Raw genomic sequence first — 13750 nt, forward strand, 5'->3', positions numbered from 1 at the left:
TACTAGATTGTTGCCTGTTTAGCTGTCTTTATTCACTATCAGTGTGTAAGATGAACTTAGCAAAAAGAGTGGTGGAGTGGAACAGAGAATTGAAAACTTAATTCAAGCTACATGCTGTGTTTGGGATTTTTATTATGGCTCATAAAACTAGTGAACTCTTTGATTACACTTTCATAAAATTCATTAGGATTACTTATGTGCACTAGTTAGTGAGTGTAAATTAAGTATGTGTAAGTCATCTGGACATTGCAAAATAGGCAAGATTACTGTTGAAAACCAAAACAGAGTGAATAGAGGTATAAAGAATTAGAAAGCTGTGTGATGACTAGCTCTTTTTCACATAACTTTAATAAGTAGATGAAAGAATGGATGCTTATTTCTAAACGGAATTGTATTTAAGTATCTTATTTTATGCATTAATATATTTTCAAGCAGTCACTTTAATAAATAAAAATACAGATGTTAGTTTGAAAGCTCATATAAGTGTACAAATAAGATTGTACTATGTACAAAAGATTTTATTTTTTTAATCTCTGGGTTCAGTTGACATTTAGTGATATAGAAGATCGTAGCAGATTTTCTGATCAGCAGAATCCTAAGACACAAATGAACCATACAGTACATGCAATTTATCTGCATTGCTGTAAAATAACAGTAGGGCTTCCAGTTTATTTATACTTTGGTTTTGTTCTTGTTTATTTATGGTTTTTAAATAAATAATGGCTTTTCAGGTACATAAGAGGAAAGTGATGGATTTGTTTTTGGGGGGGGGGTATTTTTTTAGCAATGCTTTACTTTGACTTCTATAAATTACTGGCTTATGAAACCTATAATCCCAATGTGTCCTTAGAATGTATGTGTTGATACTTTACTCTTAACACCGTTTTTCTTCAGGAAGTTTTCAGTACTGTAAAACTGTTGCCTATTTCCAATTGCAGTCTCTTGAAACACCTCCAAAGCAAACTAAAACTGGAAACCCTATCCATCACAAAAATATAGATTTAAAAAGAGAAGAAAGTAATGTTAGATTTTTCTATTTCCTGCCCTCCCCCCCCCCCCCCCCCCCCCGAAGTGCACTGTGTTTGTGGCTTTTCTTGAGGAGAAGTATTAATAGGGAAAGTGCGCTTACTAAAAATCTCATGCATTTGTGAGAGTGGTCAGAATGCATGAAATGGAAACTGAGATTTACTTTGACAGTTCAAATCAGTAATATTCATATACTAACTTGCAAGTGGGGGTGTGCGTTGCCGATCTCATCAGTGCTTACCCTAATCCTTATACAGTAGCTAATTTCCTCTAGTGATTAACCTTATTTCAGAGGTCTGGTCTCAGCGTATCTATTTGCCAGATAAGAAGTGCATCACCACTGGACTTGCTTGCATTCCGTTGAATACAGAGTTTTTTTTTCCAAGATTTCTTCCCTTGCTGTTCAGCTGTTCATTGTCAACCTCTACTCATGGAATATTAAGTCTTAAAGGCAGAATACAGGATTAAAATAAACTTGATTTGAAAACTGTATAAAGTTTCTAGGAATTTAGCTTAATACCAGCAACACGTAGGAGGGTTGGAAATCTACTGCTCAGTCTTGTTACTGACAACTGCTGGAGTAGAAACTTCGTCTTTCATGTGTATAGACTGTAGTTTACATGTTTGAAAAGATATTTCTGCAATGCTTTCCCACCTATGCATAATTGTTTATGATTTATTTTCTTTTTTTATGTATCACTTATTTTAGGAAAATACTTGCTTGTTCTCTAACAGACATTTGCAGTTGAAGGTGGTGGTGTTACTTGTATTTCTATGATACACTTCAATCACAGCAGTAAGAGTGACCTAGACCTTTCTCTTTACCACATCAGATAAAAGCCACCTTGTGTGACATTGGCAAGTACCAAGTTTTCTGTAGTTTTAAACTAAGGCAATTATTACATAAATTACAGCAGGCCATAATAAACTTGTCTGAAGCCAAATATTAAGAACTCTGAGAATTATTTCTGAGTTGTGCCAATTGTCATGTCAGTTAAATGACTATAGAAAATTAAATCTTTGATACCAGTGTGGTAGTGTCAGTTTTTTCTGCAAAACATAGTGAAAAAACTTCCCAAATGTCACTTAGTTCTGTAAGGATGTATCTAGTGAAAAATACTGTAAATGAAGTTGCCTTTTTTTTTTTCCTAGTTAAAGGGGGGTGTGTGTGTGTGTGTGTATGTATATATATACACACACACACACACACAAGATCCCTTAAATAGAGAGAAAAGCGTAGGAAATAGTTTTTATTTCTGGGTTAGAAGAGATTTTTGGTTTATTCTCATATTCCCTTAAAAAAACCCACTAAAACAATTTGAATGCCTTCAGTTGATAATGCAGAGATGCAGCACCTTGAAGTAAGCAGAGCAGAAATTTTCCTAGGATGCATTGAGGGCTGTGTGCCTGTAGCTCTTCTTTGGGCAGACGCAGGCCAAATTTGGAACCCCTCCAAGGGCTTAAGGATTTTCAGAGAAATCTAAAAACAATCAGGCCCCCAAAAAGTGAAGTTGCTGCCTGTGTGATCTAGCTAAAACATTGAGGAACTTACCAACTCCATGAAGAGCCAGTACTTTACCCCATTCAGAAAAGGCATCTCTTGACCGAGACAGACAAATTAGGTCATGCACAGCTTTGTAACAACAGGCTCTAAACACTGTTCTGCACAGAAGAAGTGTGTTTTTAATACATGTAGCAGGTAGTAAGAGAATAGTGCGATGGTTGGCATACAGCTCTAGTCCAAGTGCTAGCCCCTCTCACAAGAGGATCCTTGCATTGGGAGTTGCGGGTGTAGGTCTCTCTTCCCTCTGGGGTCACTTTCCTAGCGGACAGTGCAGAGAAGTGCTGGAACTTCAGAGGAGCATCACAATGATACAGATCAGCAAGAGGCAAATTAAAATCAGGCAGAAATTCACAAAGAGCTCTTGGAGCCTTTGGCGTGCTTGTGGGTTGACCTCAATAGTTGAGGCTCTCCTCAGAGCAGAGCGGGTTATGTATTGAACCTTCTCCATGGCAACAAGAAAGCAGAGGGCACAAATCAGAGGTTTTAGGAGTGCAGGAAAGAAGAGAAGTTGTCAGGAACAGTGCAAAGTGCCTATTATCTTCTCTTTTTGTTTTAGACAGCCTTTGTGGAGCTGGGAAAGCAGGAAAGTGAAGAGTTAGAAACGCAGAAGTGTTTTGATGAGTGTAAATGGAGATCGTTTTAAAGTTCTAAAAAGCCTGAAGTAAATAGATTGCCTTTACAGTGTGTTTATTTTAAAACAGGATTTTTAAAATTTTGTTTTTCAAGTCTAGGTTTGTGCTGTATTGTGCTTGTCTTCCTGAAGGCTACCGAGTACATGCTTCTTAGCAGTGGTGAGGAATTGTAAAATGGAAATTGTGGATATGTGGGTTTTACCCAGATGATTGCTTTAGATCCTAATCTCTCTATCCTTTACAGTCTGTGAAAAGCCCATGGCTGATATCACTCCCACCCCCCACACTTTATTTGTTCAAGCACACATGAAAGCCTGATGATATGACTAGAGTCACAGACCTTTCAGCCAGGTATTTCAATCTGGGTATTACTGCTGGCTGTTACTGACCTGGGCAGATAATCTGATTTACCAGTACCTTATTCTGGAAGGGAGGAAAAGAAATCTTGTTGAAGCATTTCCATTCCAAGTAAAAATTCTTTATGGTGTGTAATTAAAAGCTAATGCATCACTGCTATAGGGAATTTTAGTAGTATATTTCTCAACAGACAAAATAGAGTAAGGACTAAATTTTTTTTCATACATGTAGGACAGCGTGTTACAAAATGTAGGTGCAAAGGCAGAGGACTGCTATAAGGATCAAAATAAATATAATTTCAAGTGTATTTCCCCCTTTTTAATGGCAGATGGAAGCACAGGGTGTCGGTTGTCTTAAAACTCCCAATAAGTAGTTGCAGTGTAAAACCCTCCTATACGAACCTTCTGTGGCAAGAGGCTGGCTTTGATATATACTTGCTTAGCTCATAGTGAGGTAGATTCTGTAGGTGCTATTGCAATGTGAAAACTTGGTTTTCAAGATGATGATGATATATGCATCTCTCAAACTTTGCTCCTACAGCTCTACTTGCTTGTAAATGTTTTATGAATTTATATCATGATCATATCTTTCACAGAAGGCCTCTCCTTGTCATCTCTTTTTTTGGGGGGGGGGGGGGGGGGGGCAGGGCGGCAATGAATGGAATTCCTATTTACTCATTTATGCCACATAAAGGAAAACCATTGCTTAGATACCTGCTGCCCAAATTACATGATGATTCTGACTGAATCAGAGATACTTTGTTGTCCATGAATTTGTCTTTAGATGTGGATAAAATGGAAAAACCTTAAAATGAAACAGAAGTGTCTTTCAGACTCTTTTAGTCCCTCCATGTTGGGCTGTAGAGTCAAATGGTACTGTATGAGCAGAATATGTGTGCTTCCAGTGCCAGTGGCAGTGCTGGTATTTAAAAAAGAGACTTTCAAAAGAAACCAGATTACACATGGATATTAAAATATCTTTAGAGGATTCCACGTGATGACATCTCCTCCTAAAATGGAACTGCAGATTTTGTTATGATGTTTTGAGCTATGGTTGATCTTAACTTTATTGTGAACAAAACACACACCAGGAACTTACTTTCATAGTGACTATAATTTTTCAGCTTTGTTTGACTTTATGCTGTACCTGTTTTCGTCTGTTTAAGCAGTTAAAGTGCTTGCCAAGTATATTCTGCTTAGCTCTTCGCTGGTCACTGTCTGCCCCAAGTGCAGTAAAAGCAAGGCATGCACAGGAATTCTCAAGTGATTTGGCTGAAGGCACGTTCGTTCTCCCAGCCCAGTACAGGCTGGGGTGCGTTAGGCTGTTTATCCCCTTCTAGACAGGGCACAGTAGATGAACCACTAATGGATATACGCTAGTACTGAAAAGTTTGTGTAACTAGCTTGTGTGACAGACACTGCACCGAGAACAGTATTTCCTGCGGATAACTTCATCACAACCTGTTATGTCATTTTTTTTTTAATGCAGGGTGTGTGCAACCTGTGGTCTTTGGGCTGTGTGTGACCTGCTACAGCAACATATCTGTCTTCTTCCTGGCTGCTGTTTTTCTTGAGGCCCTCAGAAGGACTGGAACAGCATGAGTTTTTACCTGTGTATATGCACAATAAGTCCATTTCTGTGTACTGCGTTAGATTTAACTGCACACATGCTAGCACCTGCATTGCTGTCTTGCTGCATATGTTTCACTTGCATGACTCGAGGGGCAAGGACCTGGGGCTTGGAAGTGCTTCCATAAAAAGTAATATTAGTTGGTTGGGCATCACAGATGCAAGGCCAACACACGTGAGGAGAGATGGCGAGATCTCTCTGGGAGGGGGAAAAGAATACTCTTCCCTTTGGAATGGGTGAGGAGTGTTGCGGAGGGAGCAGGCAATAGGTCAGAAGGCTCAGTCAAGCTGAGTTGGCATTAGCTGTTTGGACATACATGACCAGACAGGAGATACAAAAGGATCTTAAAAAAAGGAAGGTAGTGTAAGTTAAAATGTATACCTTTTACAGCTAGAAAATGGTGTAGAGAAGGGATGAGGAAAGGTCAAAATAGAGTAACTTGGTTTTCTTGATTTAAAAGCTCATATGGTTTTGGAAATTTTTGAAACACCTACATGTTTTACCTACTAAGCCTGTCTGTGGGAAGAAGTTTTCTCATAAGCAGAGGAAGCAAATTTCAACAAGTTTGTCTTCGCAAGTGCATGGCTTCAACTAATAAACACATACCTTGCTTGTTAATCCTCCATGGCTCTGTCACCCACCTAAAGTGTGCATAAAGAGAAACAGATTCAGTAACACAGCTGCATATGGGTGACTATCAAGGTCAAAATGCACAGCCAGAGAAATAATTACACTGAAATGAAGGCTGATCTTTGCCACAAATAGTAGCTGTTCTCTGCTGTTTAGTCCCCTGACTGTGTTTTAGGTCAATATTAAGAAGTATTATGCATGGACACACCACTTCTTGAAAGGAAAGTGCAGCAAAAGGGCAAACTATATTTGACTACTTTTTTTTTTTTTAAAGTCAAAAAGTGTTACTTGTGTGACGAGACAGAGTATTGCACAAGAGAAACTGCTGGCTGCATTGCTGTGCAGTTGTGTGTTTAATCCAGTGGTGTTAATGGATGTAAAAGGCTTGTCTTACGCACGATGCGAATCTGCAGGAAGAGGTCATGTGGCTGACCCTGTATGTTACTATGTAGGGGATCCCCGACACCTGGTGCCCTAGAATGAGTCACTGATCACAATTATTGCTTCCTTCTTCGCTGCCATGTGGCTGTTTTGCTGATTTGTATTAGGTTATTTTTATCTTTGTTCCTGGGTGTCCTTCACAATGAGAGGAGGTATGTGACCAAAGTGAAAACTGTGGGCCACACTCGTTCCTGGTGCAACTGCATTGACTCCGTTGAAGTCACACGGGATAAATTTGGCTCCTTTGGAAATGCCACAGCAATTTTAGACACAGCCTGTTTCCTGTCATATGTTTACTAAATGCAGCAGTGATATCAGTGGAATAGAAGAGGTTTGACGTATTTGATTTGTTGCTGTCCCATACGACCAAGTGAAGCCCTGAAAGGGCATTGTTAAAAAGTAATATTGCATAAGTCTGTTGCATAGATCTTTACAATGAGATGTCGCCAAAACCCAGTAATTCAGTTTCATCCATTGAAAATAAATGTCTTAATAACCATAAACATAGTGATGCAAAAAGTACCATCAAGTTATGTGATCCTTGGTCTAGTACGTGTTTAGATCTGTTACCAAAATTACCGGGCCTAAGAAATTCCTGTAGCTGTTTGTGTGAGCAGTACGATATTCCTCGGCAGGAAGAGGCATCCTCTGCATGTTCACAGGAGATTTAAAGATTTGTGTGTATAGTGCCAAAGCAAAGAAGAACCCTGCACACAGGACTGAATGCTGTGAGTTGAATTGAACCTGGAGCCCTTTGTCACCATTGTCTGTGGATTGTGTGGCCCCTAGAGGAGAAGACATTGCAGAGTTTTAAAGCTCTGCCTGTGCCCAGCAGCTGCAGTTGATGTGTAGGCATGCTTTTCATCTTCGCTGGCTGTCCTGTGTTAATGTATATATCTTATTCCAAGTTGTGTTGCTTTATTTTGAACCCTGCTGTAAAATACCTCCTCACTGGCAGTGTGGAGTCACTGCAGTTGAGACCTCCAAGTCTGAAAAATCTTTTTTTTTTTTTTTTTTTGTGTGTGAAGATGATGAAGGGTGAGAAGGGAGTGAAGAAGGAAGCAGTCAATACTGTGTCAATATCTTTCATGTGTTTGGGAGAGGACAGGGGAAGGCTTACACTTCAGATTCTTCTTTTTTTTTCCTCCCCCTTTTACTAATTCATCCCTCTTACAGTCTTCCTTTTGACTAGCTTTGATGTTCTCGGTGTTACAGAAGCAAGATTGCCAGTAAGAGCCTTTGCCTGTATTTCAAGTCCATGAGAATGTGAAAGGTGTAGATACCAAGAAATTACACTGATGAATAGTTGAACACACCAGGCTTGGCATTTTGGTTTTTGGAAGTTATCCACATACCTTGTGGATAACTGGGACTTTTATCTGTGTGCTGGTCTGTTAGAGTAGCCTGGGAGCTAATGCTTTGGGCTAGTTTTTAACTCTAGGTTAAATTCCCTGCAGCTGCTGCAGGACCATGCAGTGGGATCTTCGGCAGGTGCTTCAGCCTCCATACTCGTTGGTTCCCCTAATCAAAATAAGACATATAATAACCGTATACTTTTTCCCATCTGTTGGTATGATTTGCTGTTTACGTAGTAACTTTGTTTTAGGAAATGAACTCCTTCCTCCACTGCACGCACTGAATACCTAACACCTTGTTGTTTCAAGTTGAGTTTTAGGTTCTGGTGGTTCATATGTCACTACTTATTAATAGGAAATGGGATAAATGCAATTTGAACTGAAGTAAAAATTGAAGGTAGAAGTGGAAGGGGATGTTGCAAGTTGTGGTTTTAACCTTTTTAGCAGCTCGGGGGACAATGACATGGCATTGATTGAAAGAAGAATATAGCAGGTAAATTCAATTTCTGAGAAGTAACTTGATGCCAGGAAAGTCCTCTTAAGCCATGTATTAATCTCTAGAAAGCAAAAGCAATCTTCCAGTTTTAAAATGTCTTGTAATTTAGGGAACATAACATTACTTTCCTGTGGGATTTTTTGTTTCTCGAGCTGGGGTGCTTTTCTATTCCTAAATCAAATTCTTCTTAAAGCAAATAAAAAGCTGCTCTTGTAGCTGTGTAGGTGTATCCCATACATTTTTGTTTGCTGATGGTCTGAAAAAATCAGTGAAAATCACCTTTACACTATCTGATTACAAACTGATTTTAGTGAGTTCATATTGTACAATGAAGACACTATATTCCTAACCTCTTCAGAGGATGAGAAATAAATGCAACTTTTTAAAATAGGAATGTGGTATATACATAAATCTGAATCTCTCCAAATAGAAATAACATAGTTGTCTTGACAAATGAGTGGCAGAAAATTGTTATTTGCTGTAAGTTAAATGCAGTATTTCACATCTGATTTGTAACATTTATCGCCTGCTATGTAGCACATGCTTCTGTCATGACTGTCAGCTGTTGTTACTCAGGGTTTGCATGTCTGTGACATGGGATGTTATCAGTGTGAAATTTTTAGATTTAACTTAACAGCTGAGCCACATTGTCATCTACTTTAAATTACCTAACTGTGACAGGATAGAATTCAGATGAACGGGCATCCAACCTTCTGTAGCTATGGATGCATTCCAGTAAAGAGCTGCCTGCAGCAGTTAAGTTTCTATGTGTATGTTCAATCTGTGTGTGTATGCATAAACTCTGTTTTTAAAGGTGCGTGTATGCAGTGTTTGTGTTAGGAGAGAAAGATTCTCTGCATGGTAGAACAAACCCAAACTCCTCTCTTTACATAAAATGTATTTTCAAGTGACTTTAGCCTTGAAAAAAAATGTCTGTCTCTCAGAATCTTCTTGTTCATCGTAGGCATTGGTTTGAAGGCACTGGGAGGTCTGAAGTGCTCCTTTATGCCTAGTGAAAACAGCTTCTAGAGAACTTCATAACAGATTGTTTGCCTTAGGAGTAACAGGCTGTCCGGACACTTCCAGTACTTGTCTAGCCAAAACTGGCACAAGGCTGCTGAGCACAAAACCAAGCACCTGCATATATTTTTGCCTGACGCCTACCAGTCAGTAATAGGAAAAGGAATTCGGTGTGTCTGTTTGGTAACAGGGAAAACACACCTCACAAAATTAGGGTCTGTATTAAGTCCATCTTTTCTAAAACCAGAACCTTGAGTAGACATAAGTAGTAAGGCATGAATTGATGGAAGGGGGGAACATGATTGTAAGGAGGAGAAATTCCTTAGACACCTACATATTCATGAATCATATTCCTTTTAAAAATATTTTTATATCTAAATATTAAAATGTCCTTTATGTGACATGTTTCTGTTTGAGATGCACTCTTTTTTTTGTTTGCAGTCATTTTAAAGCTGGGGTTGTGTTTTGTTGTGCAGTGTGTACGCTCTTCCCTTAGTTGGAAGTAAATGGATTACTTTCTGCATTCGAAATTCAGTTCATGATATTATAAATCCTGGCTAAATTATTTATCTGTTATTAGAAGCATTCTAGGACAAGTTTGGCAGTTACAATGACCAGCAGGAGAAAATAAACCTTTAAAGGAATTCACAGCAAAAATGCTATATGAATTCTGTAGCTTGAACTGCAGTTTGAGTAACATGATATAATTTCAGTTCTAGTACTGCTTAAATTTTTAAATTAAGGGTACTTTTTCATCATACAGCAAAAAAAAAAGGTTTGTTCTCTCAATGTGTTAGATCAGAAAAATGCTTCTCTGAGTTAAATGGTGAAAGAGCTTTACCTTTGCTGGGCTGTGGATAGGCAGCTTTGGGGAAACAAAAGTGTCTCTACAAAACTTTAAGTGAATTACTCTCTTTGTGGATTTTGCATTAAAAAACAAAAAAACTAAATGTATTAAACTTAAAAGGAGAGACAAGGGTCTGAGGAAAGTGATGAAAGCTTCTCACCTTTTGGTGTAATGCTGCCTGTATAAATCATCTACCCAAGGACAGCTAGTGTCCCACTAGCATGTAGAAAAATCTCAGTTGCCTTTATTGTTGCTAAAATTTGTCCCCCACAGAATTATATTTTTGACTCAGAGCTGTAATGCCTACATGTCCATATTTTTGATAAACAATTATAACCAGCTGTTAATTTGAGTAGAGGAGTCTTTGTAGAAAACTACAGCTACAGCGCCTTGCTGTAAGAATTAAAAGCATAAAAGAAGAGAGGTTCCTTACCTCTGGTGTGACTGTTAGTGAAGCACAGAGGAGCCTGCTCAGGGCTGTGGGAAGCGTCTGTAGATCTCAGGCAACTTGTCCGAGTCTGTGACCAAGTTGTGGGAACAATTGAAGTAGGTTGAGGGGAAAAAATAACAAAACTTTCAGAGGCAGGACTCCCAGCGTCATTCAGCAGCTCACAAGTTGTGATTGGTCCCATTTCTGCCTTGTGACCCAGGCAGTCGCTCCTCTAAACTTGCTCACAGCAGTAATATATTAAACATGGGCAACATCTTTTCTCTTGTGAAGGGAACTGTGTGCCAGGGAGACTACCTGCGCAGCCACAGGATGAAGGAATCTGGGAAGCGGCACGTTTCAGTGGGGTAGCAAAGGGAGCTGCTTGCTTACACCCTGCCTCTTCTTAAACAAGAACTTAAATGGGAATTTGTTCAGGAGCTGTTTTGGATGTGTTACTTTGCTACAGCAATGTTTCTTCATCATAAAAAACCTGAATCTCTAGTGTGGGTGATCATATTTCATATGGATTTTTTAACTTGGAGTGATTTTTCTTTTGTACAAGGGGTTTCTTTAAACTACACTTTCGGTGTATATATAGTTTTGATAATTCTGTTACACAGCTGGTATTCAGTTTACAGTGTATGATGTGTGTTTTCCAATATCATCTTTCTTCTGACAATGCTTGAACTGAAGTAATTTTTCTGTATTTCAAGTCTCCTCCAACCTTTAAGTTAATTTGTGGGTTAGATGTTTTTTTTTTTTCCCAAATAAAATCTGGCATGTATACGTTCATCTCCGAAATTTATCATTCCTATATAATTTGAAGTATTTACCTTTCCTTTAAAACACACACCCACCCTTTTTCTCCCCCCTCCTCTTTTAGTGGCTGGAAACTGTCCAAGTGACTTTTGAGAACCTGTTCTGTTTGTTTGGATAGGAGTAGCAGCTGGATGCTACTTTGCAAGTTAACTTATGTATATTATCCTGTGTTGGGAAGTGACAAATGAGACCACAGTGCATATACGGAGTAGGTTTCGTGCATCTGGGAAGTGGAGGATTTACTGGATGTGAGAGGACTGAACTGTTGAGTGTGTGAGCATCCAGCATCAGGCTTCGTATGTGAATGCTACTGACAGCGTATGCCTCTTCCTGATTTGGAAATTGCAGGCAAAAATACAGAGGCTCAGCCTGACTTTGAACACTTACAGATCCAATTTTGACGATAATTGTTTAGCGTAGATTAGTGCTTGTCTTTAAGCAGGAAACCAGACATGTTGGGGTTTTTTTTTTTTTTAGTTTGTTTTTTTCATTCCCTATGAGCCATGCTGTGATACATGCTGCAAACCAGAGACAAAAAGACCTTGGAGGTGATGTACCACCTTGTTTCAAAATGAGCTCTGTTTTTGTTTTTGTAAATAAGGTTTAGCTCTTCTGCAAAATTGGTTATAACATAGTTGAAGTTAGCAACTCAGTTTTAATATAATAAATCTGCCTGCTTTCTGTCGCCCTTTAATATCAAACCTAGGAAATTTAGGGTCACATATTTCAGTTGAAAGTTAATTGAATATCTCCACAGTGAGGAGTGATAGTTCTTTGCCACTGCAAAGGGTTTCATAATTTACTTATAATGGCATTATTAACATTATAAATCTCTCACAGTCAAGCAAACTGTATTTGGCCTTTTAATGAGGGAAGTTTCATGTTTTTATTGCGTGCTGTCATCCAGCAAAAGTACTGCTATCATTGCATTGTTTGCTTTTTCTAAGATGTAATATGAAACTTGTACTATTGAAATTCACCTCTGTACTTTGTTATTAAAGTCCAACACCCAGCACTGCAGTAGCTGCAATGCCAGTTCCTCCCTTTTACCAAGTCACTGTAAAATGATCATATTATTTAGTTACTCTACCCCAAATTCTCAGCTTTTTCTGTTAGTGAATTGGACCTAGTCATCATTTTGGAGCTTTTTAGAAATGAGATGCCTTAAAAGAATGCTGGTTTTTTTCGTGAGCTGCTGACACAGTCATAGCTTGGTCTTCTTTTTAAAGAACGATACTTAAATGTGCAAGGTAAGGCATTAATAAAAATAGTAGCATCAGAAATATAATACATGCCTTCTGTAAATGTTTAACTTGGATAAGAAATTTTAACATTGAAAATACATTCATTAAATAACAATAACATGCACAAATTCAGACCACATGGATGTTGTAGATCTTGTATTGATGTTGTTTCTCTGACAACAAGCTTGTTTGGGTACCCTCTCTCCAACATTTTTCTCGTTCAGTTTAGTATCACTCCCTGGTGTAACTCATGGGGATTTTGGTGGGGTTCTGAGGCAGATGCCAAAGTGCTGCTCATGGGACATGTCAGTCTGACAGGTACAGACGGTATATATGAGCACATCGTTGTACTGTTTGGTTCACCCCTGGGTGAACGGGTCCAGACACTCACAGATATCACAAAGGAAAAGCTTTAAAAAAGGAATCTGTGTTGGAGGTTCTGGTCTGCTTTATTTTGTTCTGGGGAACAAAAATGTGCAGCTGTTGCTTGCTTGACCTTAAATGGAGATGGTCTGGGCTTTCTCCAGTGGGATTAGAAATCTGCCACCAGAGCATGTTTCTTCTCATAAATTTATTTAGAGATCCGGTTGATGTTTGGGATAATGTCCAAAAAGCGATGTGTTATACTTCAGCATACCAGCTCCTTTATTTAAATAATAATAATAGGACTTTTATTCACATTGGCAATAATTTCCTGGACTATTTTTACCTTTCATGTGCTAGTTTTTAAAATTCCAGCTGTAGACACTGGCCACCTGTATAATCTGTGTAAAGAGTTTGAGATGTCAGTATCTGGTCTGTTAATAATCCACAGCTCTTCATAGAAATGAACTGTAACCCAAGCCCAATTATTTATAATACACAAGTAGAGACATTCAGCAGTAAGTCTGAGTACTCAAGTTAGTGCATTATTTCATGGTGCTGCTGCAGTTTTCTCTCATACTGCAAGTGTACCTCTACGATATCACACTGCTAAGGTTCTTGTGTTGCATGCATTTGGTTTAAAAGTAACTAAAAGAGAAGGGAGAAGCGGGTGCTCCCACAGATGTGCACTGGTTTGTGTGTGTAGGTGGGACAGAACAGCAGATTATGGTGTTGAAGCTGAACACTAATGAGATCTTCCTTTTTGTAACCAGTATTTTTCTGGCCTGATTCTGAGATGCTTCCTGCAGCATGTGTAATTGCTTGTAGCCATCCAGGTATCAGCAAATGTGGCTTATGAGACACTTTTTGCTGATCTCTGCTAAGGGAAAGGACCCA

General features: G+C 38.8%; 2 protein-coding genes across 2 annotated transcripts in view; one reads left to right on the forward strand and one right to left on the reverse strand.

The window, feature by feature from the left end:
• Positions 1–13750, forward strand: part of CEP85L (centrosomal protein 85 like) — a 121343-nt gene that overhangs the window by 60363 nt on the left and 47230 nt on the right. The gene's annotated exons all lie outside the window — the stretch shown is intronic.
• Positions 1069–10510, reverse strand: PLN (phospholamban). Its single transcript, XM_050895033.1, has 3 exons — positions 10431–10510; positions 5815–5849; positions 1069–3161 (listed from the first exon to the last, which is right to left on the reverse strand). The coding sequence occupies exon 3, from the start codon at positions 3036–3038 to the stop codon at positions 2880–2882; it is 159 nt and encodes a 52-aa protein (XP_050750990.1). The 5' UTR covers positions 3039–3161; positions 5815–5849; positions 10431–10510; the 3' UTR covers positions 1069–2879.

The sequence above is a fragment of the Gymnogyps californianus genome, chromosome 3 (genome assembly GCF_018139145.2).
Source record: "Gymnogyps californianus isolate 813 chromosome 3, ASM1813914v2, whole genome shotgun sequence".
NCBI classification, from domain to species: Eukaryota; Metazoa; Chordata; class Aves; order Accipitriformes; family Cathartidae; genus Gymnogyps; species Gymnogyps californianus.